The 26225-nt window shown below is 38.6% G+C and overlaps 2 protein-coding genes across 2 annotated transcripts in view; both read right to left on the bottom strand.

Annotated features, from left to right (window-relative positions):
• Positions 1 to 26225, bottom strand: part of LOC109417983 (uncharacterized) — a 515951-nt gene that overhangs the window by 428186 nt on the left and 61540 nt on the right. The gene's annotated exons all lie outside the window — the stretch shown is intronic.
• On the bottom strand, positions 3685 to 4297 carry LOC109426743 (cuticle protein 63-like). Its single transcript, XM_029854120.2, has 2 exons — positions 4146 to 4297; positions 3685 to 4076 (listed from the first exon to the last, which is right to left on the bottom strand). The coding sequence occupies exons 1-2, from the start codon at positions 4158 to 4160 to the stop codon at positions 3801 to 3803; spliced, it is 291 nt and encodes a 96-aa protein (XP_029709980.1). The 5' UTR covers positions 4161 to 4297; the 3' UTR covers positions 3685 to 3800.

Here is a 26225-nt window from a genome sequence, read left to right as displayed (position 1 = left end):
CCAAAAAGTGAGGAAATGCTTCCAATTTTGCCTTAAGCATAAGTGATGCATTACAACATCGAAGACTTTGTCGACGAGTTGGAGCTGAAAGGAAAATAAAGTTCAAGTAGCCATGCATATCGAGGACGATGTGAAAAATCAAGATGGCCGAACTGTAGTAGGCCTTGCCGTTACAAAAACTGTATTATGTCTTAATAAAGAACACCGGAGTACGAACTGCACGTCTTTCTTTATAAGTCCCTACAAATTAAAACTGCATAAAAATAAAAAGCATTAAAAGAGGTTTAAGTGTATAGGAGGCGCTGAAAATGTGTAACCTTGAGAAACCAGTTCTAACTCTACCATGTCAGCACTGCTCAGGGAGGTTCCTGAGTGGTCTCAGAGGCCGTTTAGAGCATCTCAGAATATTTCTGGGGAGCTCTAAGGGTCTCAGGGAAGCTCCAGAAGAGTGTCAGGGCAGGGCAGGGAGGTTTCTGAGGCATTTTAGGGGGTATCAGGGGCGTTTCTAAGAGTCATGGAGACTTTTGGATATCCGTGTACGTATTCCCAACGTGATGCAAAAGGAAGGTTAAATTAGCAAGAAAATTGTTAGATATATCAACAGATGGCATTCCATTCGATAAGTAACGACATCTGTTGGTGGCTAGGCAGAAGCTATAACAAAACTGGACATCTTATATACGTTCTAATTAAAGAACATGAATGACAAATATTTATTTCATGATGATAATATTTCCTTTTTGGAGGAGCATTAGTTTTATGTTCCTACAATTCTAATATTCACGGTCAAACTAAATGCGCATAAGCCTCAAAGCATAATAACTTCCAAAAGGTTATTTTGAAATTATCGCGTTCTACTTGCGAATAATAAAGATGCGCAGCTTTCTAATGGTGTGTTCAAAATCTGAAATGGATCATTGAAGCCGACTTTTCCGCTACTCATCGCATCAAAACAAAAGCGCCACCCTATATGAACGGTAACACAGTGACAGCAGTCGAGATACGACAAACACACAAGTATGGTGGCGCTATCTGTTCATAAAATAGCGGCCGTTTTAGTTATTTTAGTGATCCATTGGTGGTTCAAACATAGGAAAAATCGTGGTTTAATGATACAGTCAGGTTTTTTTACGCGGTTTTCATTAACGCGGCCGCGTAAATGAAAACTCCATACAAAAAAAATCATCGTCTTATTTTTGCATGATTCGTCGAGAAATGGTGAGACTTTTTTTACGCGGTTTTTTTTATTTTGAACAGATTTTTTTTTTACGCGGTACGTATTCCCCGCGTAAAAAAAACCTGACTGTAACATTGAAAAATGGCGGCCAAATCCAAGTAGAGGTGATGTACATTGTACACGTGCTTTAGTCCCATGTACGGGAACCGCAGTGCAAGCGTGCTCCCAGGAGCCCTGTACATTTTGAGACTGAAAGTTGTGTGCGCCTCATTTTTCTCGAAATGTGCCTCATGAGCTTCGTCTCATGAGCTGGTTAACCCTCCAGCGATAGACAAACATTTAAGAAGAGCCTATCTGCTTTTCATAAACAAACATGTTTTTGTCTCTGTAGGGCCTATCTGCATCCACCCACGCACATAAACACACTTCTTGACGAACATTTGAAAAGGGCCTACCTGCTTTGCGTAAACAAACATGTTTTTGTCTCTGTAGGGCCCATCTTCATCCACCCACGCACATCAACACCCTTATCAGAAAGAGTGTTCTCCAAGCTATCTGTTAAGGGTGTTGATGTGTGTGGGTGGATGCAGATGGGCCCTGTAGAGACAGAAACATGTTTGTTTACAAAAAGCAGATAGGCCCTTTTCAAATGTTCGTCCAGACTTATCAGAAAGAGTGTTCTTCGAGCTATCTATTCAGGGTGTTGATGTGCGTCGGTGGATGCAGATCGTCCCTACAGAGACAGAAAATGTTTGTTTTCAAAAAGCAGATAGGCCCTTTTCAAATGTTTCGCGAGTTGTTTTTCGCCTTAGATCCCAACAACTCACGCAGAGCATGAGACTCTGAATGCAAGACAGCTTTCATACTTTTTATCATATTTTTAGAGAATAAATAAGAAATTTTGATATCTCAAACCAGATGTAAATGGCTACGAGACAGCACAACAAACCAGAAGGAGACGAGTACGTGCAATCGGTTTTGTGTTGCTCGCTTACTTTGTCGCGAGCTAGAGCTCTCCTGTCTCTCACGCTCTGCCGTATGCATTCTCTCGGTGCTTGTCTCCGAGCTTTGCACTTGACTTGATACTACGCATAATTGGGAAAATTTCGAGTCAAACGACCCATCACTTGTCAACCTAACAACTTTGCCTAAAACACGAACTCTTCAATTAATTTATTAAGTGATTTTTTCTGCTTGGTGACAAGCACAGTCCCAAGCACCGTGCATTACTCCCTGCACCGTAGAGCTAGTGCTGCAATTTGTCTCTCGCACAATTAACGAAAGCTCTCACTCATACGTCTCTGTCTCTCGGCAAAACGGGAGACAAGCACTTGAGATTGTGTGAAGCACACGTTTTTTTCGCACTACACGGTGCATGCCGCCAATCCCTGGAGCATCTGGAGTATTTTAGTTCAATCTATACTACAGTGTATCAAACAATTGTCCGTACAGCAATTTTTTGGTCAAAAAATTTTTTCATTTAAATGATTATAACTTTTTTATACGTCAATCAAAAACGCTGAAATTTTGACCAATTAGAATCCATATATTGAAGCTTTATTGGTAAAATTTTGAGCGAGATCGAATAAGTTTTCTGAAAGTTATAGAATTTTTAGTAAAACTTATAAAATTTTTGAATACATTTTAAAAACATTATATCTCAATATGTACTTGATGAAACTTTTTCAATATTTTTCGTATTACAGCTTATACCTAAGGTTTTCATATGCAGCTTCGTTTAAGGTTTTATATTCACTACAAAAAATATGAAAAATCTGTATATGTTCAGAGTGTCATTTGGAAATTTATCATATTTTGATCAATAAAAGTGCCAAGTGTTTTCAACTTTTTTAAACTGTCTTAATGATATATTTTTATACAGGACCTACTAAACCACACATGAAGAGTAGGTCCTATGGATTTTTCGTTCAGTTAATGCACTTTTATTAGTGGTAAACGTTTGGCAGATTATATGTGCAAAATATAATAAATTTTAAAACATCGCCAACTATTTACGCACATTTTTCAAATATTTTGTAGTGAATATTAAACCACAAACATGGCTGCATATGAAAGCCTTAGGTATAAGATGTAAGACAAAAAAATTAAAAAAAAAAATTATCGAGTACATATTGAGATGTAATGTTTTAAAAATGTGTTCAAAAATCTTATAAGTTTTACTAAAAGTTCTATAACTTTCAGAAAACTTATGCGATCTCGCTAAAAATTCAACTAATGGAGCTGTTTTATCTAAATCTCAGCGTTTCTGGTTGACGCATAAAAAAGTTATTAACATTTGAATGAAAAATTATTTTGACAAATAACTTCCTGTACGAACAATTGTTTGATACACTGTAGTTCAAATCAATCATGGAGCATCAACCATGCAGATAGACAAAGCTAAGATAACAGACCACTGAAATTCACACTTTGCTTAATGTCTGTATTCAAAACCTCTCTCGCAATACGCTTCATTGTGTCATCATTGGAAGAAGGACTAAAGATAATTGCTTTCAAAATTGTACTATTTATCACATTCAACTTCAATCATATCAGATCCATTGCTTTAGACAAAATGCGTTGCCCTGAACATCCAGCGAGAATATTCCTAATATGTTACACCTCACAGCAGAACTGGAGCAGTATACGCGGCAGCGGCAAATGGAGCGGCAGCATAAGCAGCTGGGGCAGCATAGGCAACCGGAGCGGCAGCAGTGTAAGCGGCAGTGTAGGCCAGAGGAGCGATTCCGTTGTAGTTACGGGCAATGAACTGGGAGCTCTGGGCAGTCACCACAGCTGGACCAGCAGCGGCCACCAGTGGAGCAGAGTATGCCAGCGGGGCGGCCACAAGACCGGGCTTGGCGCTCACGGCGACGATGGCGAGGGCGGCAATGAAGATCTGGGAAATAGAATCAGAGATCTAGTTAATATGCTTGCTTGTTAGAATTATGTTTAAAGGATTACTCACGATCTTGGCGAACATTTTGAAGTTTGTCTAAGTCGGTTGACTAGCTGCGATTGCTGACTGAACTGAAATGCTTGAGTGAACTGATACTGTGTCATCGATTGCCCTCAATATTTATAGTAAAATATCCGAATCGTATAAAAAGTACAGAACTATTCCACATGATAAGCGCCGGAATTGCCACCTCCAGCCAAAACACTCGAAAGAATCCTTCGAAATCGAATCAACATGCAAAAGACATTCGGTTTCGGCTGTGTTTTTGATGGGCCCCTCACTATCCGCGTCACGGTGTGTCTGGTAGAACAAAATTATTTTAAAAAAATCGGTATCGCTAAAACACCCACCAAACGAAAGCTAAAGGTCCCCTCTTTCATTTGAGACTAAAATGAGAAAGTTCTATCGGCGGTTCTAGAACAATTTTTTTTTTCAAATATTAATAGCTTCGAGACTTGTGTTTTTTTCTCTTTTCAATCTTGACTGTAGCCAAATGGGTATGTATGAGGTCGCCCATTAGTAACGTGTCTTTTTGAAAGAGTATACGGGTCAATTGAATATTTAAAATTTCCCTTACAAAATGTTTCTTAAACATAAAGTGCAAAAAACAATATTTAAGGCAGTAGAAAAAGAATTTCGGCAGTATTAAGGCATATGTACAAATAAAATTCGCCTTCTGGAATTTTTATTGCGGCTGCAATTTTCTTAGTTTTTATTGACAGTGTCTCTTGATTTAAAAATTTTGTGATCGAAGTAGGCCGATTGATGTAAACAAAAATAGAACATACATCAAAGTAGCTCGGATCACGTGGTACAACATTTGAAAGGTATTTAATGCATTTCGGATAACTGGAAATTTTTTGATGGTGCAATTTAAATCGTTCAAAAGCATGGATAAAACGATCTAGAACTCCACACCAATTTTATTAACGTGAAGGAACGATAATAATGACGTTACAAGTTACGTTAAAAATTGATGATTACTTAGGTTAATGGTCTGTCTTGTATTCTTGTATGTCGTGGCTAAGATAGAATTACCACACCGGTATTTTTCAATTTGTGCACCATATGGTATCAAAGATATATACATTGTTAGTTAATTCAGACTATTACAGTTTATTATAGCTCCTTACATTTTAAGAAACAACTATGACAATAAACCCCTAAGTGACGAGGAGAATGGAACCAAGGAGTACGTATTGTGTTTGAAGATTTTTTTTTCTGCCTCAATTATAATCGAAAACAGTTGATATTCACAGTTTTAGAAAAATTTTAGTAAAATTGTCTTGTAACGAGTAATTCGACATAAAAATTATTAGTAACCGAATATCTTTGTAAAACAGGTCGCCTTACTCAACTGACAAAAATAGAATAATTAATGCTACATGTCTAACGTTTGCACAATATATATGTACTAGTAACAATGTGCTAATCTGACGAATATCAATAGTTTATAGAAGAGTTAGCAACTTTTCATTGAATTCTACAGCTTTATTGACATAAACACATGTTGTACATTAAAGTACATATGTCTGAGCACACACATAATAATCAGAACGGATTGAAAATGTCTTAACTTGTTCTTGTTTCTACTTGCAGGTTGTTGATATTATAACAACTTTTTCTGAAAGATATTAGAGATAGCAGCTATCCCACAAAAAAGTTCGGATTTGCTTATTTAAATTTATCTCATTCAATGGTGCGAATACACTCATTAGATTTATTCTCTATGAGTTTAAATATTATTTGAAACCTTCTACTTGGAGTTGCGGCCCATGTTTGTGAAATATGTAGTGCTGCAAGAACTAGAAGAACTACAACTTCTCATACCTAAAGGGCAAATGTGGCAGATCTAGCACTACTACCGATGACGCAAAAAGAAATTGCTCGTTGCAGTTGTGTTCTAGATGCTACAGGGAGATGACCAAAGGCAAGCAGCTTGTTTGCACTAAAGCTGAAGCACATCGAAACTTGTTGAACATCATTCAGAATTCTCATAATGTTGCTGCGGTTGCTGAATATTTGCGGGCAAAACCCAGAGATCAGGCTGATCAGATCTTCTTCTTCTTCTTGGCGTAACGTCCTCACTGGGACAAAGCCTGCTTCTCAGCTTAGTGTTCTATGAGCACTTCCACAGTTTTTAACTGAGAGCTTCCTCTGCCAATGACCATTTTGCATGTGTATATCGTGTGGCAGGCACGAAGATACTCTATGCCCAAGGAAGTCAAGGAAATTTCCTTTACGAAAAGATCCTGGACCGACCGGGAATCGAACCCGTCACCCTCAGCATGGTCATGCTGAATACCCGTGCGTTTACCGCCTCGGCTATATGGGCCCGGCTGATCAGATGAAGCTCTCAAATATTCATGAACTGCCATCCAGATGGAAACAGGCGTCAACGAGTGACCAGAAAAGTAAACCAATTCTGTTCACCAATGATTTGTTTTTGGTAACGAAAAGGGCCCATAAAGCGACAGCTGTAAAGGCGTGGGTATCTAGCATAACCATGCTGAGCATGACGGGTTCGATTCCCGGTCCGTCCAGGTGATTTTCGTGAAGAAAATTTCCTCGACTTCCCTGAGCATACACTATTTTTGTGCAAGTCACACGCTATACACATGCAAAATAGTAATTGGCAAAAGAAATTTATAATTAAAAACTGTGGAAGTGCTTGTAGGAGATATAATAAGAAAATTTCAAGCATGTCGAACAATTTAATTTATTTTTATTATATCTCCTACAGTACTCATAGAAGCTGAGAAGCAGGCTTTGTCCCTGTAGGGACGTTACGCCAAGAAAAAGAAGAAGATAAAGGAAAACATGTGTCTTGAGTACCAGACGCACATTGAAGTTGAGAAGCTGTTTGAGAAGAATATATGACGAAGTCACACCCCAAAAATTTCAAGAGCCCAAATCTGAAGAACCCAATGACGGTATGAGCTGAAAAGTTGGTCGATTGGTGACCTGCTGGTACCAGTCAAATACGAGACACGAAAGACGTATACGTATCTGTTATAGGATGCAAACACATAATTGGAATTCAAACGAACAGCATTTCACTCGATTTATATTCACTGTTCTAGTACTTTCACCAAACTGCTCATAAACCCAAAACTGCCAACTGCTGGATTTTCCATTCACATGGGACTATTATGCTTTTATGTGTAGAATAATAAACAGAATATAAAATATATATCGTCGGAAAGTCATGCTTGCAATGGAAAAACAGTGTTTTGTCATTAATGTGTTCTTCGAAAAAAAATGAAAAAATATCATATTTTTCAAAAAAAAAAATTGTTCTAGACCCGCCGATAGAACTTTCTCATTTAAGTCTCAAGTGAAAGAGGGGACCCTTAGCTTTCGTTTGGTGGGTGTCTTAGCGATACCGATTTTTTAAAATTAATGTTGTCCACCAGACACACCGTGGCGTGCGATGGTTCAATGTACAACCAGCAGTATGTACTCTGCATTTTTGTCGTTAACAGCGAAAACCACGCGTCAGGCGTGACCGCCACTTGCTTTTTGGCGGTCACCATATCGGTCCATACTATCGTACGCCGGATCGGTCGTCAACTGCACTACGCTTTTTGAATTAATCACTCCGCGTGTGCTTTATTGACGAATGGTTATTATGCTTGACGTTCGTTAGGCCTACACATGAACATGTGAATCCAAATCTAATAATTTGATTAGTTTGGGGTTTTCCCCCGCGAGTTGCACATATTCTGGCTGGCTAACGTTCGTCATACCCAATCCAAATTTGGAAGCTCATCTTTCGCAGAATAGTAGGTATCAATCTCAATTGACGTTGTGATTTGTGACACCTGCAATTTGGCATACTCTAGATAGATTTCTCTAGTTGATTAGTAGGTGGAAATGCAGTGGAATGAATCCGTCGAAAACAAACTTCAGAAAAAAAAAACGCATAGGAGTTTTAAAACTTGTTTCATTTTTTTTCAGGCTCAATATCTGATTAATTTTGTGTTCTAAAAATGTATTCAAGATTATTGATCTTCGTTATACTTTTGATTTATCGTAATGTTTATTGCTTTTTAAATTTGTTTCAATATGTTTCTTCCAATCTATTCAAAAATTGCCAGAATATATTTGTTGCAGTAATGATTTGTCCAAGGGCCTGACATTAGGGCCCATATAGCCGAGGCGGTAAACGCACGGGTATTCAGCATGACCATGCTGAGGGTGACGGGTTCGATTCCCGGTCGGTCCAGGATCTTTTCGTAAAGGAAATTTCCTTGACTTCCTTGGGCATAGAGTATCTTCTTGCCTGCCACACGATATACACATGCAAAATGGTCATTGGCAGAGGAAGCTCTCAGTTAAAAACTGTGGAAGTGCTCATTGAACACTAAGCTGAGAAGCAGGCTTTGTCCCAGTGAGGACGTTACGCCAAGAAGAGAGAGAGAGAGAAGGGCCTGACATTGTGATCGCAATACTTTATCATATAGTAGTCATCCTGAAAGGATTATAACCATTATAACGGTATACTACACCCAGAGAGTAGAAAATAAGATTAGGGTAAACATTAAGGTAAAGTCTTTATCTAGAGGTGGCTGAAAGCTTGAAACAGATTTTTCAAAAGAGACGTTTTTGCCCAAGAAGAATGAAAAATCCATCATTTTTTTTTTTTTTTTCCAAACTGTTTATTTATTTTGGCTCAATTGTTTAATTTAAAACTCTACGGAGCCGACAACTAGGTGAATAGTTTAATTTAAATATTCTACAATCATTCAATAATATACTAATAAAAAACTCTACGCGTGCATTTTTTCTTCGGTCGTGGTACTGAGTTGGAGCTTGAGCCACCACCCGAAGCAGCAAATTGAGCTCGCCGCTGAGCCGCCTGAGGATTTGCTACAGGTTCCTGTACAGAGTTAGATGTTCCTTCCGATGCGTTATCTGTGTTCTTCCGATTTATGTCCTTCGCAGAAATTGTCTCTACTCTGCACTCGCTCTCGCAAGCATCCAATTGTGCCTGATTCGCTGCTCCTTCTTCTTCTTCCTCCTCCAAAACTTCAATTATTTCATTCAGCAATGTTTCCTCTGAATCATTCTCCAACGGTGGGACTAGGTTCCCAGATACAATACCAGCATACGAAATTTTCTTCTGTTTTTTTCCTGTTTTGTCCTTCACTTGCCGCTGTGGGCAGGCGTCCTTCCTGTGTCCCTCCGCTTGACAGAAAAAACACGTCTCCTTCAATCCGTCGTGGTATACTCTCCCTTCCAGGTCAGCGACATCGATCATCGATGGAATATTTGTTTCGATTTCCATATGCACACCTCGTACTCCGGTGAAGATGTGTCCAAGACCCGAATCCGGCGGAAACTTTTCGCGGATTACACGGTGCACCTTTCCATATCTTTCAAGAACCGCTGACAAACGTTCATCTGCTAATTCCGGTGGCAGGTCAAATATACGGACATACCGCACATTGGTACCCGCCATTGACATTTGTACCTCGATGGACTTCCCACTTGAATACACAAATTGCCGTGGGTCCGCGTTCCTCCGTAATGATTCCTCCATGGCTTCACGCGATGTAAATTTCATGAAAAGCGAACGATCATGAGCCGTTTTATAGATAGTCTCTACAAGCATGACGTCCGTGTCAAGCCGTTTCATGAAGTTGACGACTTCCATCCAAGACGGCCGTGGACTGCCTGGCGGAAATCGGAACTGAACGGTGTTAACAAACAGTTCGCTCATATTGCTAACGATGACTTGATGCTATTTCTGCCACACAGAACGCACCACCAGCAAACAATAAGGTGATCGATCGACAAAGGAAAGCAAGCACGCGATTCAATTGTATCGAAGCAAAAAAAACACTGCCTGACCGTGTAATACAATCCGTCTGCATCCGACGACAGCAGCGGCAAAACTGAAAAAAAAAAAAAAAAAAAAAAAAAAAAAAAAAAAAAAAAAATCCATCATAACCATGCCTGAAATTTAGATTCACTCTAATGCTAGTTATTGAAGTTGGCAAAGCTTACACAGCGCAACATTTTTTTTGTCTCAAGAGCAAACGTATGTGTCTCTGACAGATTTTGGGCCGCTGAATCCGAATCCGGGCTCAGATTTGCTCAAGCACGTCCCAATTTTGAGTTATACCTCAATTTATGGGGCAACATATGCGATTTTGGGCTTTTTTGACTGCCAGCCATTACGCATGGCAATATTTTTTTTAACCAATCAAAAGGTAAATTGGTCAATTAACACCTAAATTAGCGACTCATGCTAAATATTTCGTTTTACCTAATCAAAATTTGATAGATTTAAGCATTAGAATAACTAGCCACAGAAGTCCAATGTCGCGACTGTTCGTGTGACTAACATCTAGTTTGCCACGCCCTTAGACCAAGCCCACTCGTGGGCTTCATACTACACACGCAACAGCACGTCGTTAACGATTTTTAATTTCGTTATCCACCCATTTTCGCACCGGTCGTTCGTTTCCATGTGAGTAAAATAATGATCGGTCGCCTTTGCGCACCGGTGGTCTCTATTCTATCCGTACCATCGGTTTTTTGCATTTCTGTAAATCATCGCAATATTTTGTGTATTTCTATGGTGTTATTGCAAATCTTATTCAGTATAATAATCTGTGCTCATATTTTGAAAGAAAGGGGTTTTGGATAAGACTGAAAACAGTTAGTAAAAATTGAACTCAAATAAATAATTCCCTTGGAGATTTGTACCAGTTTTGGTGCGTTAAATGATATTATTTTCTCAATAATGTATGATTGTAATCTCGGAATTCAAGCAATCTTTTATTAAATTATGTGTTTGTTGCTTACTGTATGACTTGTAGGTTGAATTTTTATCTAAAATAATATCCATCTCTTCGATATCCATGTTGCCTTTCTCGCAAGAAATTTATCTGAATTTGAGATTTTGAGCATCTTTTTAATAATTAGGTTTATTGAATAATTACATCCCTTGCATTTCCAACACATTTATAACGTAGTTGTCTCCTTTACAACTTCGCGTAGGTCAAGATTTTTGAATCCTGGTCATAGTAGAAGCTGTCTTCTAAGGGCGCCGTTATAGTTAGGAGTGAGAGTGGGAGTGCGCGTGTGCGAAGCCGCAAAGAAGAATATCAATAACAGCAAATCCATGAAAATCCTTTGTACGCGCACTCCCACTCTAACTTTGACGCGGCACTATGGCAGCGCAGTAACAGTCTGCGATAAGTTTGCGCAACCTTTTTTCATTAACGTGTATTTTAACTTCAGCTTATTCTATACTCAGTCACAACCTTTTAGTTACAAAGCATCAATCGGAAAACTTAATATATATTGCGATCCTTTGGATGCTGGTAGGTATATGAATATTTTGTTGGAAGCAGATTCTATGCGCTTGAAGTAGACTGCGTATTTGTCAAAGTACATAATCCTAGTTGGCAGTAGTCAAAGTACTCTCCTAGTTGGCACTTCATACAACAATTGATGTATTTTAACATCCAACACCTTGCTTTTTCTATAACGAGGAACCTACAATATGGCAGTCCTGCACACCGCCTATTTTAATTGATGAAACTTGACAGCTCGACTACATTTTTTTTAGATTATTATCGGTATGATTAAAGTTTGTTTTTACAAAAAAAAATACTGAAGTGTTTCTATGATATCTGAGTTGAGTTAGGTACAGTCAAAGCATCTTTGAAAAATCGTAACTACTCTTATCTAATCTTATACATACGCAGCCAGTACGGAATCACCCTGGAATCACCCTGGAAAGCAATCGTGTTACTTTTCTTGTCAATATTGATGCTTGCAGCATATCATAGATATGACACATGCATCAAAGCGGCCAGGTCTACTACGCGCAAAGATGATTCTTCGAAATACTTGGAGTACAGAATATTTTCTTTCGGCAAGGTACTTCTCGAATTTACAGGAGAGGAAGGATGCGTGCACGGTGAAGTTACCCATTTTGCACACTTTCTTCCTTATGTCTCGTTTATTTAATTTATATTTTTTAATTTATATTTAACCCTCGAGCAGTTGCGTCTTTTACTACCTGCGGCGACGCTGTGCTCACGCTGTGTACCACAAGCGTGCATTTTTCATTGTGCGTGTACTCAGTACACGGCGCGACCGCTCCCGGGTTAATAAACCACCCACTGACGACCACCATTTTCAAAAACAGCAATCAAACCAAAACTCCTTTGACTTTTTCGAAATATTCACGACAAAACGGAAGGCGAGGCACAGCTCTTTCAAAGCAGGGGATCTCAGCCCGGAAAGTGAAGAAAAAAAACCTTGTGGTCACTTATTACCGTCAAATGGTATCTTTCCGGGTTAGAAAATACGCACATCTTCTCACCGGAATCTGCGACGGATGACGATAATTTTAGAACTTGTCGGAACGAACTTCGCGAGTTATTTATTTGGACATTTTTCTAAATGTGCGAAACCAAACTTTACTTACTGCGTAGCAACCCCGGCTCAATTTTTTTTTTTTATTCCGTGTCGGGTATTTCCATCACTGCGACCATTGTTTTGATCTATTGTGATATATTCCCCATTTTGTTTTTAGCTTTGTCCATATGACATAGCACTATTGGAAGTGATTGTCAATGTTGGACTTATAGCATTACTCCAGCACGGTATTGCGTACTGAATGTAGTGCACTACCGTACTGGGATTTGTTCTCCATATTTCCAGCCCTTTGTCGAAGAACCTAATTCTAGTATTGAAAGTTGCCGGACAGTGGCATAATAAGTGTTCCGAGTCTTCTTTCTCTGCTTCACAGAAGCGACAAAAATCATCTTGAAGTTTTCCAATCAGCTTCAAGTGATATCGGCTCGGACAATGGCCTGTAACTAGACCAACATATATACTGAGATCTTTCTTGGAAAGTTCTAGTATTTTGCGAGTCATTTTAACGTTCGGAGTAATAAAACGTTTTGCCTGCCTCGCTATAGAAGTGTTTTTCCAATTGGCATCCACTTTCAAAGTTTCCCAAGCTTTCAGCTCCATTCTAAGAGATGCAACAGAAAACCCACAATAGGGTTCTGGCCCTATGAATTGACGAGCCGATCCAAGTCTTGCTAGCATATCGGCTTTTTCGTTACCATCAATTCCACAATGGCCAGGAACCCAATATAAATTGACTTGATTACGACAAGACAGTTTTTGAAGTGATTGAATACAATCCCACACATGTTTAGATGTGCATGTCGCCGACCTCAAAGCATTCAGCGCTGCTTGACTGTCAGACATGATGCAGATATTTGAATGCCTGTAATTTCTGCGTAAGCATATTACAGTACATTCTAAAATTGCTTGAATTTCAGCTTGAAATACAGTGGGCCACTTGCCCATAGAAATCGATAGGTTTATCCCAGGACCAGTCACTCCTGCTCCTACTTGATCATTCAGTCTTGAACCATCTGTATAAAATACAATTGATCCTGGACGAAGATCTGGACCACCTACCCAAGCAACACACATGTTATATATTAGTTACGACAGCGCAAGTTTTGGTTGTATAGAAGTTTATTTGACGTTATTCCAGCACAATGTTAGAATTACGTAAAATAAACTTCTATACAACCAAAACTTGCGCTTTCGTAACTCTTATATAACATGTTTGTTGCTTGGGTAACTCCCACATTTCACGGGATGTGTCAATCACTCGATATGAACAATTGAAATTGTATTTTTTCTCCATCCAATCTCCATTATTCAAAATCAAGGGATAAACGTTAAATTGTTTAAGAATACTGAGATGCCCAATAAGGTCACCTTCCAAGAGGTTCACAGATCTCTTGATCCTTAGCGCACTCTTTTCAGCTTCTAGTTGCAGAAATTGATGCAATGGTAGCAAGCAAAGCAAGGCATCCAATGCTTTGGTTGGTGTACTCCTCATTGCACCAGTTATTGAAAAAGTTGCTAATCTCTGAAGCTTTTCTAGCTTTTTTTGAGCCCCTTTTTCTTCAGTTTTTCTCCACCATACCAATGAAGCGTAGGTTACCCTGGGTCCCACAATTGCCGTATAGATCCATTGGATCATTTTTGGCTTTAATCCCCATTGCCTACCAAAAGTTCTTTTACTTATCCATAGAGCATTTGTCGCTTTGGTGATTGCTTGCTCTAGATGAAAGTTCCAGCTTAGCTTGCTGTCAAGGTATACCCCAAGGCATTTAACTGTATGTGAAAGTTCCAGAAGTGTACCTTTCAATAATATAATATCTTTTATTACATATTTTCTCTTTCGCGTGAATGGTACAATAGTGGTTTTAGAAGGGTTTATGTTTAGTCCTTCCCTATCACACCACGAAGAGACAAAATTTAAAGCACTTTGCATTCTGCTAGTGACGATACAATCATATTTGCCTCGAACTAATATGACTATATCGTCTGCGAAGCCAATAACTTCGAATCCCTGAGATTCTAAATTTTTGAGAAGATCATCAACTATTAAAGACCACAATAGAGGTGATAGTACGCCTCCTTGTGGGCACCCTTTAACTGCTTTAATACTAATAAAAGAGGTTCCAAGGTTTGCTGATATCTCTCTCTTAGATAGCATCTCGCTAACCCAATCTATGATGCATTTGTCAAAATTACGATTTGTCATTGCAGATATCATTGAGTTATGAGATGAGTTGTCAAATGCTCCCTCAATGTCAAGGAAAGCCGCAAGCGAAATTTCCTTTGCTCCCAAAGATCTTTCTAGTTTTGTAACAACTGCATGTAACGCTGTTACTGATGATTTGCTTTCCTGATATGCAAACTGATATTTGCTGAGAGGAATTTTGGCCATATATGATGATTTTACGTATTCATCAATAATTTTTTCCATAGTTTTAAGCAGAACTGACGATAAGCTTATCGGCCTGAAGGATTTTGGTGAGGTTTTATCCTTTTTATTTGCCTTTGGGATAAAAGTTACCCGCACTTTTCGCCAATCTTCTGGAATGTAGCCTAATGCTAAACTTGCTTGAAAAAGTTTTGTTAATATGGGTGTTAAAATCGCCGGCTCAAACATGTACGTGTTAAAATAGCAAAACTCACTGAATCACTATACATTTCTTCAAATATTAGTTTCTAAACGATCGGCCGAATCAAAAACTAAAGGTGTGATTATGAACAATCGTAACTATTTTTATAAGAAAATCAATACATTTTCGTTATGCATGATCCTAAAATTGGCGAAGAAGGGAAAACTCTATTCATAACATACTTAAGCAAAGCTTGTCAATTTAAACCTATTATTTTTCTGCGTTTGTATTGTCACTCTATCACAATTGTATGTCAGACAATTTGTTGTGTTATTCGTGTAACGATCTATGATATTGTTTGGTTGAAAATTTCAAAGCAAGTAAGAATAAAAATTTTAAATATTTGATGCAAACTAAAATAAATTCCTACCTATACAAAACAAGAAAATCATTCTCTAGAAACTATATACCTGGCAACAAATCCATACTCATGTTCTTTCGTCTCCTCTTTACGCTACCCAGAGAGCTAAACGCGAGAGAGCGCACGAGCCTACGGATAGAGACCGTACTTTGCGTGTCTCTATATTCTAAGCCCTGCTACGAACCGTACGTAAACTTTTCGCTTTTGAGCCCTACTTAGCAGCGACCGGTGCGGTTCGCTTCTTTGTTCAGGGCTCTACTTAACGTTAAAACGCTTGATTGAGCCCATGAGTGGGCTTGGTCTTACAGCGTCACTAGCGGTACTAGAAGTGTCAAATAAATTTTGTTTACCAAAACAAAAGATTTTCTACCAGATGGACACTTCAAACAATCAATTAATATAATTAAAGTCATCTATATAATTGAATAGGAAAAGAGACTACAGCGCCATTGGAGTTCTAGTGTATTTCTATTATTTAAGCATTTTTCTTTAAAGACACAACACCGTCTTCAACCAGAGGTTGTACAGACTGAACAAGCACTAACATTAGACAACGGACATCACACGAAACACCCAGTGGCCCAGTGGAGAATTTTCCGTTTGACGAAAATTTTTCCCCGACTGGAGCGGGAATCGAACCCACACTCCGAGGTTTACGAAACGACTAGATAACTGACGCCTCTAGCCGCACGGCCACGAAACCCACAACATTTTATGTCAGTATGTAAACTTGCATGCAACTTTTGGAGGGTGACTTGTATGGGAAATATCGCACCTAACATAAACCGCCTAAAACTATCAAATTCTATTTGGTAAAACGCAATATTTTGCATGAGGCGCTAATTTAGATGTTATTTGACCAATTTACCCTATGATTGATTAAAAAAAATATTTCCATGCTTAATGGCTTGCAGTCGAAACAGCCCAAAATCGCATATTTTATCCTATAAATTGAGGTATAGCTCAAAATTGTGACGTGCTAAAGCAAATCTGAGCCCGGATTCGAATTCAGCGGCCCAAGACAGACTTGGGCTCTTGAGACAGACCAAAAGTTAATTTCTGTTACGCTGTGTTATTTGCGTTGAACTATTGTGTTTTTACCCTAATCGACATTGCAATTCCATTTCGATCATCTTTACCAGCTAATTTGATTGAATGCCACACTATGGCGTATGGATAGACTGACGTATTCGACTGTGGATGGAAAAATACAAACGCCCTCATACGTGCGTGGCTCCAATTGTGCAGCAATTCATATCGTTCCAGGTATCATTCCAATTCGATCGATTTGCGTAATTGATACTGTGCGTGAGTAGATTGCATTTCCCGAAAAGTGCAATCATAGTCTCTACGATTGTTGAACTGTGCCCGACGTATTTGAAACCAAAAGGCGTATATGTGGAGATAACGCGCTCACAGAAGAGATAAGATCCTCTTGGAATGGAATTAGAAACTGATGAATATTTTATGCTGTTGGTCGTGACACCTAGCAGTAGAAGTCACGCTCATCAAGTCACGGAAAATTTCAATCGCGTTGACACGAAATATCAATGCATTTTTTAAAGAGGTACTAACTAAGAAACAGGGATTGGCGGCATGCACCGTGCGGTGCGAAAAAAGCGTGTGCTTCACACAATCGCAAGTGCTCGTCTCCCGTTTTGCCGAGAGACAAGAGACGTATGAGTGAGAGCTTTCATAATTGTGCGAGAGACAATCGCAGCACTAGCTCTACGGCGCAGGGAGTAATGCACGGTGCTTGGGACTGCGCTTGTCTCCAAACAGAAAAAACCAATTAATAAATTAATTGAAGAGTTTGTGTTTTCAGCAAAGTTGTTAAGCTTGTCAAGGGTTGACAAGTGATGGGTCGTTTGATTCGAAATTTTTCCAATCGTGCGTAGTATCAAGCCAAGTGCCAAGCACGGAGACAAGCACCGAGAGAGTGCATACGACAGAGCGTGAGAGACAGGAGAGCTCCAGCGCGCGGCAAAGTAAGCGAGCAACACACAACCGATTGCGCGTACTCGTCCCCTTCTAGTTTGTTGTGCTGTCTCGTAGCAGAGTGTGCGGCACGCAAAGAGTTTTGAGTCGCACCCTATCCCTGCTATGATAGGCCATCATATACAGATACATATTTCCCCTACACTGAACGAAAACCCCATCCCGAAATCGACTGATTTGTCCGACCATCCAGTCCAAATTACCAAAATCGTGTTTTCGAATGACGAATCAGTCATACGGCAATCATCCTAAAAAGCGGATGACGATCATCTTATTCGCGTATGAGCCGACGCACGCTATGTGAATGAATATTAGTTGCAGAGCGAAGTCCACACAGATGCACTGAATTTATTCATCGATAGCGTAACAAGTTCCTTGATCGTGACACCCGGGTCGTTGACGATTTTTCGACGCATGTCTTGGACATGCCATCTTTTTTTGAAAAGGGTGCCCACGAGGGTATCCTGGTACCAACCACATCATATTTTGAGAAGGATAGCGGTGACATTAATATTATGAATCGCTAAAAAACAAGGTTGCTCGACCATATGGTCGACATTCTATTTTCATATCACTGTCATCCGGTTTTAGGATGACATCATTCGGTCGATGGACCATACGGTTTCCGACCGAATGTCGTTAAGGGGCGTGATCGTATCGCCTCTCAGTCGATCTTGGGCGGGGTGTTTTGTTCAGTGTGCATTTGTTCAAGTACAATTATACCAACACTCAACTCACTTTCCAACAACTTGTTCATATAAGCATAATATAATGACGTAGGCACTCTCTTGTCACAATACACGTTACTCTCCCTACACTGAACGGAAACCCCCGCCCAAGATCGACTGAGAGGCGATATGATCGCGCCCCTTAACGACATTCGGTCGGAAACCGTATGGTCCACCGACCGAATGATGTCATCCTAAAATCGGATGACAGCGATATAGAAATGGAATGTCGACCATATGGTCGAGCGACCTTGTTTTTTAGCGATTGATATCAATCATATATCCGCTTCCCTTCTCAAAAATGATTTGTTTAGTGGCCAGGGTGCCCTCACGAACACCCATTTCAAAAATGCGTCATGTCCAGCAAAAAGACATGCAACGCAATTCGTCAATGTCGCGGGTATAACGAACAAGGAACTTGTTACGCTATCGATGAATAAATTTGGTGCATCTGTGTTGCCTTCGCTCTGCAACTAATATTCATTCACATAGCGTGCGTCGACTCATACACGAATAAGATGGTCGTCATCCGCTTTTCAGGATGATTGCCGTATGACTGATTCGTCATTCGAAAACACGATTTTGCTAATTTGGACTGGATGGTCGGACAAATCAGTCGATTTCGGGATGGGGTTTTCGTTCAGTGTACTCATCACTAGGATCAGTAGATCGTTTCAGTTGAATACAGTCCACCATACCGGGCAGATCGCAACCTCTATCGCTCGCTAAAAAGATCCGATTACCCTCCGTATGGTGTCACGTTGCGTAGTTCGTCGCGTTCATCGTTTCGGTGGTAAATCACTTCCGAAGGTCGTCCGGGAATCAGTTCCGCTAACTCTCATTCTTACTTATTTTTTATATTTCAATATTAGAATGAACATTTTACAGGAGGTGGCGTCCTAAGTTAGGACAACATCTCCTAACTCGCGTCATATCAACACTGTTATTATGGCGCTGTGTGCGTTCAATGATGCACTATCATATACGTCACTTCCGATGTATGTTGTAAACAACTCAAAATTAGCAAAAATATTTTTCTCAAAAAAAGTTTTTTGATTTCCAATCGAATTCATAATATCGTTTCGGCTCTGTGGTGTTTTTTAGTGGTGTGGGGCTGTTCATAAACCACGTGGACCAACCTCTCTCCCCCTTGTTCGTAACATTTTCGTAACCCTTTGTCCATACAAAAAATAAAAATAAATGTAGCCAGACCCCCCTCCTCCTTCCCCCATAAGTCCACGTAGTTCATGAACGGTCCCTGTTGGAATACACTAAAACATATATGGGCCTGTCCATGAACTATGTAGAATCAAAGGGGGGAGGGGGTTACCCAAGCAACACACTTGGACGTTAATAAGTTCCTAAAATTTAAATACAATTACATTGAATGTTGTGCCCTTTGTACCAATCGTCTTATTTACGACTAAATTGCAACGAAAAAAGCGCAAGAGGTGGAGCCAATATAAAACATCCATTCGTGTTATAAACGGTTTTAATTCGCAATCGATTTACAACCGAGATACAACTCATGGTCGACTTACAAATTGTGACCGATTCGACAACTAGTCAGCTAGTCATCACATTCGTCACTGCCAGTGACTATGCGTCAACAGTTTCATCAATGTGATTAATAATTGTGTGGGTAAAATTTACCGCAAAAAAGGCTGAACGAGAACGTCAATGTTTTTACCGCTCCTGATTTATTGGCAAATCATGTATTTTGGCTCAGTATTTCCAACGCGCCTCAGTCTACTTTTCATTTTGCGAGTGAAAATTCAGACATTTGTAGTAGAAATGTACGTGCGATATTGCTTTGACTGAGTTCATTTCAGCAGCTTAGTTAATGCACCCGTAAAATGCTGAAAATTAGTTTACAATTTTTGCTTGCTAAATCATGTCAAGGACAACATTGCTTCACATGGTAGGACATAAACAACCAAAAAATGTTTACACTTGGACGTTTACTTCTCGTCGACAACCAAGGGAATGTCCATTTATTACCTAAAGGAATTTGATCATTTTTTGAACCTCTTCTCCCCTATTTTATTTTTTTTTTCGTAGGAAGCCCCAAAAAATTTAGTGCGGAGCATAAGATTTCTCAATCCCCCTCTCACCTCATACTATTACGTAATTTTATGGATAGCCTCCAAATACCTTATGATTATTTCTAAGTTTATCTAAGTATTCTGCTAGCAACTGTGAAAGTGTTTGTAGAACTCCTGTTTCATTGTAATGATCAAAAGAAGATGGTAATACTTCCGTACCATATATTTTTAAAACGGAATGCTGTGTCGCACATTTTGCAGCTTCCATCCCTTCTGTCAAAATTTTTCGTTATGTTCTAGATTAGTTCCAAGTAAACATGTTCATAACAATCAGTATCAATGTTTTGGTTGTTTTGGTTTGTAAACGGTCGTAACTAAGATTCGTTGAAACAATCAGATTATACCTCAGTTACAAACAACAGTTTTGGACGTAAACAAGTGGCGTCATTTTTATCGTCCTATATGTTGATCAAAATGATAGGGACTACTAGAACGTTTTATTCATGTCTTTGAACGATTTGAACAACACCATTGAAAACCAAAACGGCATGTTTTGCGGAATGTATCACCTTCTAAATGATATAGAAAATGTGCCGTGCGTTTGATTGTGTATTATGCTCGCATAAACCATTGTCAGTACTTAACCGTTAAAAATGCCATGGCCTACTGAGGAATCTCAAAATAGTACCTAACCACCTAACGATAAAGTTTCTCGCTAGTAGGTACCTTTCTATATCAAAGAAAATGGATTTGACAACGGAAACAAAATTCAACAAATTTTGCCATCATAATTCCTAAACACAATGAAGACAAAAACTTGTTGAGTATACCTACGAGGTTTTTTACTTTGTATTTGTTTTTGGGCAGTTCTTTTGTGATTTTTTTTAAATACCTAAAAATCAAAATTTCACCAAATAGTAAATCGCTAATAACTCTAAAACGGATAGAAAAAAACACTAGCATTAGGTTCAGATACTTTTTATGATGAGTAAAATGCACAGTATATCAAAAAAATGACAAATTTTAGTAAATTCAAAAATTTAGCATCAAAAAGTTACCTGCAAAACATGTCGTTAATTATTTTTCCCAGGTAGTTTGGATCCATATATAAAAATATAAAAATAGTGAGTATTGACAATTTTTGCACGGTAAAAAATATTTGTATGAAATTTATTACGAAAAATGGCCATTTTTCAAAAATCTCGCCTGGGCGACCTCTAAACGTCATTTCTGAAAGTTGCCGTTATACAAAAGTGTGTTTCTAACACCCTTAGCTATCATTTGCAGGGTAAGCCCCCAAGCTTTTCGATCATGTGCAATTTTGGGACAACCTAGTGTAGAATCATGCCCTGAATTCGAAAACGCGTAGGAAAAAAATTACAGTAGAGCGGAAATTTTTTCGACTTTCCATACAAGGTTGATGATTTGAAATCGATTTTTGTTCTATTTTTAAGCAAAGTCGCTCACTTCACACATCTCATTCTCCGTAATCAATGATCTGATTGAGCTGTATCTTTACTATAGGATGCCTGTACCAGTTATCGCACTACCTAAGGAAAACTATTTCTACAAAAATAAGAAGAAGACCGACGAATTTTTCCAATATGTCAAATGATTGTGTAGTTTCCATACTTTACAGGAAAAATAAACAAACTGAGCCAAAACTACTTTTAGTATTTATTACGGCGTGTGCCAATGATAGGAACCCTGTACCAGTTATGGATACATTTTCTTATTTCGGTTCCACTTCGCACTATTTGCATGCATTCCTTATGAGATTAGCCATAACTGGTACACTATGGCGAAATAGGGTGCAAGGAAGCCGAAATTATAAGGAAAATGATTTATTTCTATAACAATTTAAGCAAATTGTGAAGTTTGAATGATTGCAATCATCTTTTGTGAATGTGATCTTGTATCCACACAATATTTTATATTGTTTTTCATCGTTAAAGGTTGAAAATCAACTATAGCCAATTTGAGGTACTATAGCAATGACTGGTACACTGAGCCAAGCTCGCCTACATATAATATGTCAAATAAACGTTGAGAAAGAATTTTTAAATTGTTCTTTTTTATTGAAAAAAATACATTTCTTCATATATTTTTGGAAAATTTGCTAATATTTAAGGAGATCGTCCCCAAAACTCGCCAATATCTTGAATTTTATCAATCTGACGCAAAACCTGCATTCAGATGATCGAATAGTATTATATTCAGCTTTTAATTTATGGAAAAAGATTTAAAATTGGTTGAACAAAACGCAAGATATTTGAATTTTATTAAATTCCATATTTTAAAAAGTTGTAAAACTCGATATTGAACTAAAACTCAAAAACTCTTCTACTTTAATTTTTTTAAAGCACGGTTTCGAAATCAGCGCTAAATTATGCTTCAAAAATTTTAGTCGTTGACAGAAGTTTGCGACTTTCTTTTTATTTTGTAAACTAGTGTTATACGTTAGGCTGATAAAAATTTAATTTTGACTTTTTGTGTCCCCCCTTCAAAAATTGTGGGCTGGATTTTACATTTTGAGGGGGCAGATAAAAAAAAATATTTATCAAAATATCGGGTCTTGCCAAATATTCTTTAACAAATCTGATGAGTTTTTAATATTTTTTAGATTAAATACTTTGCTATTTTCATCCCCCCCTCGACCAACCAAAGAATGGAGAGACAAAAAGTTAAATAAATATTTGTAACGGCCTTATTTTAACACAATGCTAAAATAACGTCAAATTAACTTCTATAGCGTTAGCGTAGTTACGATATACTTCGTAGATTGGATACTAACAACATTCATGTACCTTTCGCTAATCTTGCTCGGATTGCTTTTCGGAACAAGGCCGGGGAGTTAACTTCACTCCAATCTTATGCAAGATTACCAAAAGCACAATTGTCATTATTTCCGGCCACGCTCATCTTTACCGTAACTTGGGATAGAGGAAGGAAATGTTGATGTAGCACTTATTTAAGAGGCCTCCGACTCAGTGACACTCCCATAAGTACTACGGAGTGGGTGGTTGGGAGATGTATTATGTAGGTCAAGGATTCGCCTGAAAAGCTGGCGATGGACCCACGGCATTGGTTGTTTACTTGGTTAAAATTTAATTTTTTGAAAGCCGGCAATCAAAAGAGATTTTTTTCTATTTATTATTTAAATAATTATGTTTCTGCTCAGTGAGAGGCCCAAGCAGATCCGATTCCTCCAGGGTCATCGGAACATTACAATAAATGTTTGAAACGCGTGAAAAAAAAAGTTTGCGATCCGAGAAAAAAAATCCTCAATTTACATAAAAAAACATCTCAATGTATTAAAAAAAATCACGTAAAACGAGTTGAACGAAAATAAAATCAAACGATATTTTTTTCTATTGTATAAATAAGTATGTTTCGGCTAAGTGCGAGGCACAAGCAGAACCGATCCCTCCAGGGTCATCGGAACTTTGCAATAAATGTTTAGAACACGAGGGAAAAAAATTGGCGACTCGAGAAATAACAAATTAAAGGAAAAGAAAAAAATAAACAAAAAATCGTGTTAAACAACAACGAAAAACATCTCAATTTATCTTTAAAAAATAAAACGAAACAAGCGTGAAACGAGTACAAGAAGTTGGCGATCCGAAAAAAAAAATCGCGACATTACGACACTCGGCTCAAAGAAAAACGACGCGGACAACGTGGTTTACCCGCCACCGAATGATATGGCGATCTTGACCTTTCAAAAAATAAGAAGGATGTTTCGACGTCCCTACTTCTGGGTTGCCCGCTTGTACATCTGAAATAGAAAATATTATTAAATAGTGATAGGCTCACAACAGTTACATAATTTTCGGAAATAAAACTCTCTGGACATAGACAAAAATTACCTGAATCCTCCTGAAACAAATGGTTAATTAATAATGAAAAACATAGTACAGAAAAAAGTAGACCAAATTGTAATCTTATAATTTTCCTGCATTTAAATTAACAAAGCTAAAAAATTACAAGATCATAATTTGTTATGGTAGTAGATCTTACGCCGTAACGCACCATTACAAGGTGATCTACCCACGTTACGGGACAATAACCTCAAATTAACTTCTATACAACCAAAACTGGCGCTGCCGTAACTCTTATATGACATGTGTGTTACTTGGGTTGGCAATTGCTTCCGGGATCCCTTCATTAATTCCTCCCAGTATTCCTTTTGGAATTTCTCCCGAGATTGCTTCATTGATTTTCCCAGGTTCAGAGATCCACTCAAGGAGTCTTCCCGGCATTCCTTTAGGGGTTTCTTCCGTAATCAGCATTGACGTAAATAGGGGGTGGCCAGGGGGGCTGCCCCCCTCCAGAATCACGAGATTCTGGCGATAAGTATCATTGAAGCAGTTCTGGAGTATAAAAAACATGGCCATGAACCCCCCCCCCCCCCCCCCCCCCTCCTAGGCTTATGGCCTAGTTACACTGATGGGAATTAGGCAATATTCTGGCTCTATCTTAGGTAGGGAAGTGGAACCTTCTCGCCAGGATTTTTGTTTTGGGCACTTTTCCGCTATAACTCAGTCAATTTTAAACCAATTGAATTATTTTTTTGTAAGCGATAAGATACGTTTAGTATGTAACCGTGTACAAAAGTTCCAAGTCAATTGGTTTGAAGTTTACTGAGTTATAGCGGAAACGTGCCCAAAATACTAGCCACTGCCCGAGTGGTTCGGCACCCTATTCGTCCCAAAATTTAATAAGAATCCTTTTAGAAATTCATTCAGAAACTTCTTCCGTGATTCCTTCATTAGTTTTGTTCGGGCTTCCTACTGGGATTTATGCCAGTGTTCTTTTAGATTCTATCAGGGAATCTTTCAGAGAATCTTCTCGGTGGAGTGGACCTGGTGTGATGGATAAAGCACGTGATTTTCACGCCGAGGACCTGGGATCGAATCCCACTCCCGACAAACTCACAAAAAAAATTGAGTTCTTCCTTCGGAAGGGAAGTAAAGTGATGAACTAGCCTAGGGCGAACAATCTCGTTAATACAGATAAAAAAAGAATCTTCTCGGAATTTCTTCAGTGACTCCTTCCAGGATTCCTTCAGTGGTTTCTCCTGGAAATCCATCCAAGATTTCTTAAAGAATTCCTTTTGGGATTGCTCTAAGATTTCTCTGGGGATTCCAACATCAATTTCTCTTAGAACTCCTCCGAGCATTTCTTCAGGGGTTCCTCCAGGGGTTCCAGGGTTACTAAAATTCCTTAAAGATATCAAAAACGAACTTCTTTTGAGTAGAGTGACTTTAAAGTGGCGTCAGTGTAAAAATAAAAACAGCGTGGAACATGATGTCACTCTCTCTTCCAGTCACTCTACGTTTGAGATTACAATGATTACTTCCAGATTTTTAGAAAAAAAATTCAGTACATTCTATCGGGATTCCTTCAGGAATTTCTCCCAGGATTCCTATACTGAGCTTTTTTATTAACTGTTCTCAGTTTTCCTACAGTGACTCCTCCTGCGATTATTTTAGGGATTTTTTCAAGAACTCTTCCCGGGATTTCTTTGGGGATTTCTTCTGGGATTCTTACATTGACTCCTCATGAGGTTGAAGTAGTAGAAGAAAATCGAGTTGAACACAGTTCCTTTCAATTCCAACTATGTATGTGCATCATGTGGCAGGATTTCATTAAAACGCCCAGCTTCATCATCATCATCATCACGAGATTGTTTTTTTATTCTTTCATTGTCGTCAATCGCACGTGTAGACCGTGTTGTTACATTTTATCTTAAGAACATGCTTGCTTATGTTTATCTTGGAAAATGTGAAGTCAATGTGTTCACTATGTTCATCATAAACAAGCATCATTTGATTAAAGGGCTTAACGAGAAATCGATCATTGCAGTTACTCCTGTGAGCGCGAGATTTATATACTTTTCCATTTTGCATCGAACTGTTTAAATT

Source organism: Aedes albopictus, chromosome 2 (genome assembly GCF_035046485.1).
Source record: "Aedes albopictus strain Foshan chromosome 2, AalbF5, whole genome shotgun sequence".
Lineage (NCBI taxonomy): Eukaryota > Metazoa > Arthropoda > Insecta > Diptera > Culicidae > Aedes > Aedes albopictus.
The sequence above is the reverse complement of the archived record's forward strand: the minus strand, read 5'-3'. Positions and strand labels throughout refer to the sequence as shown.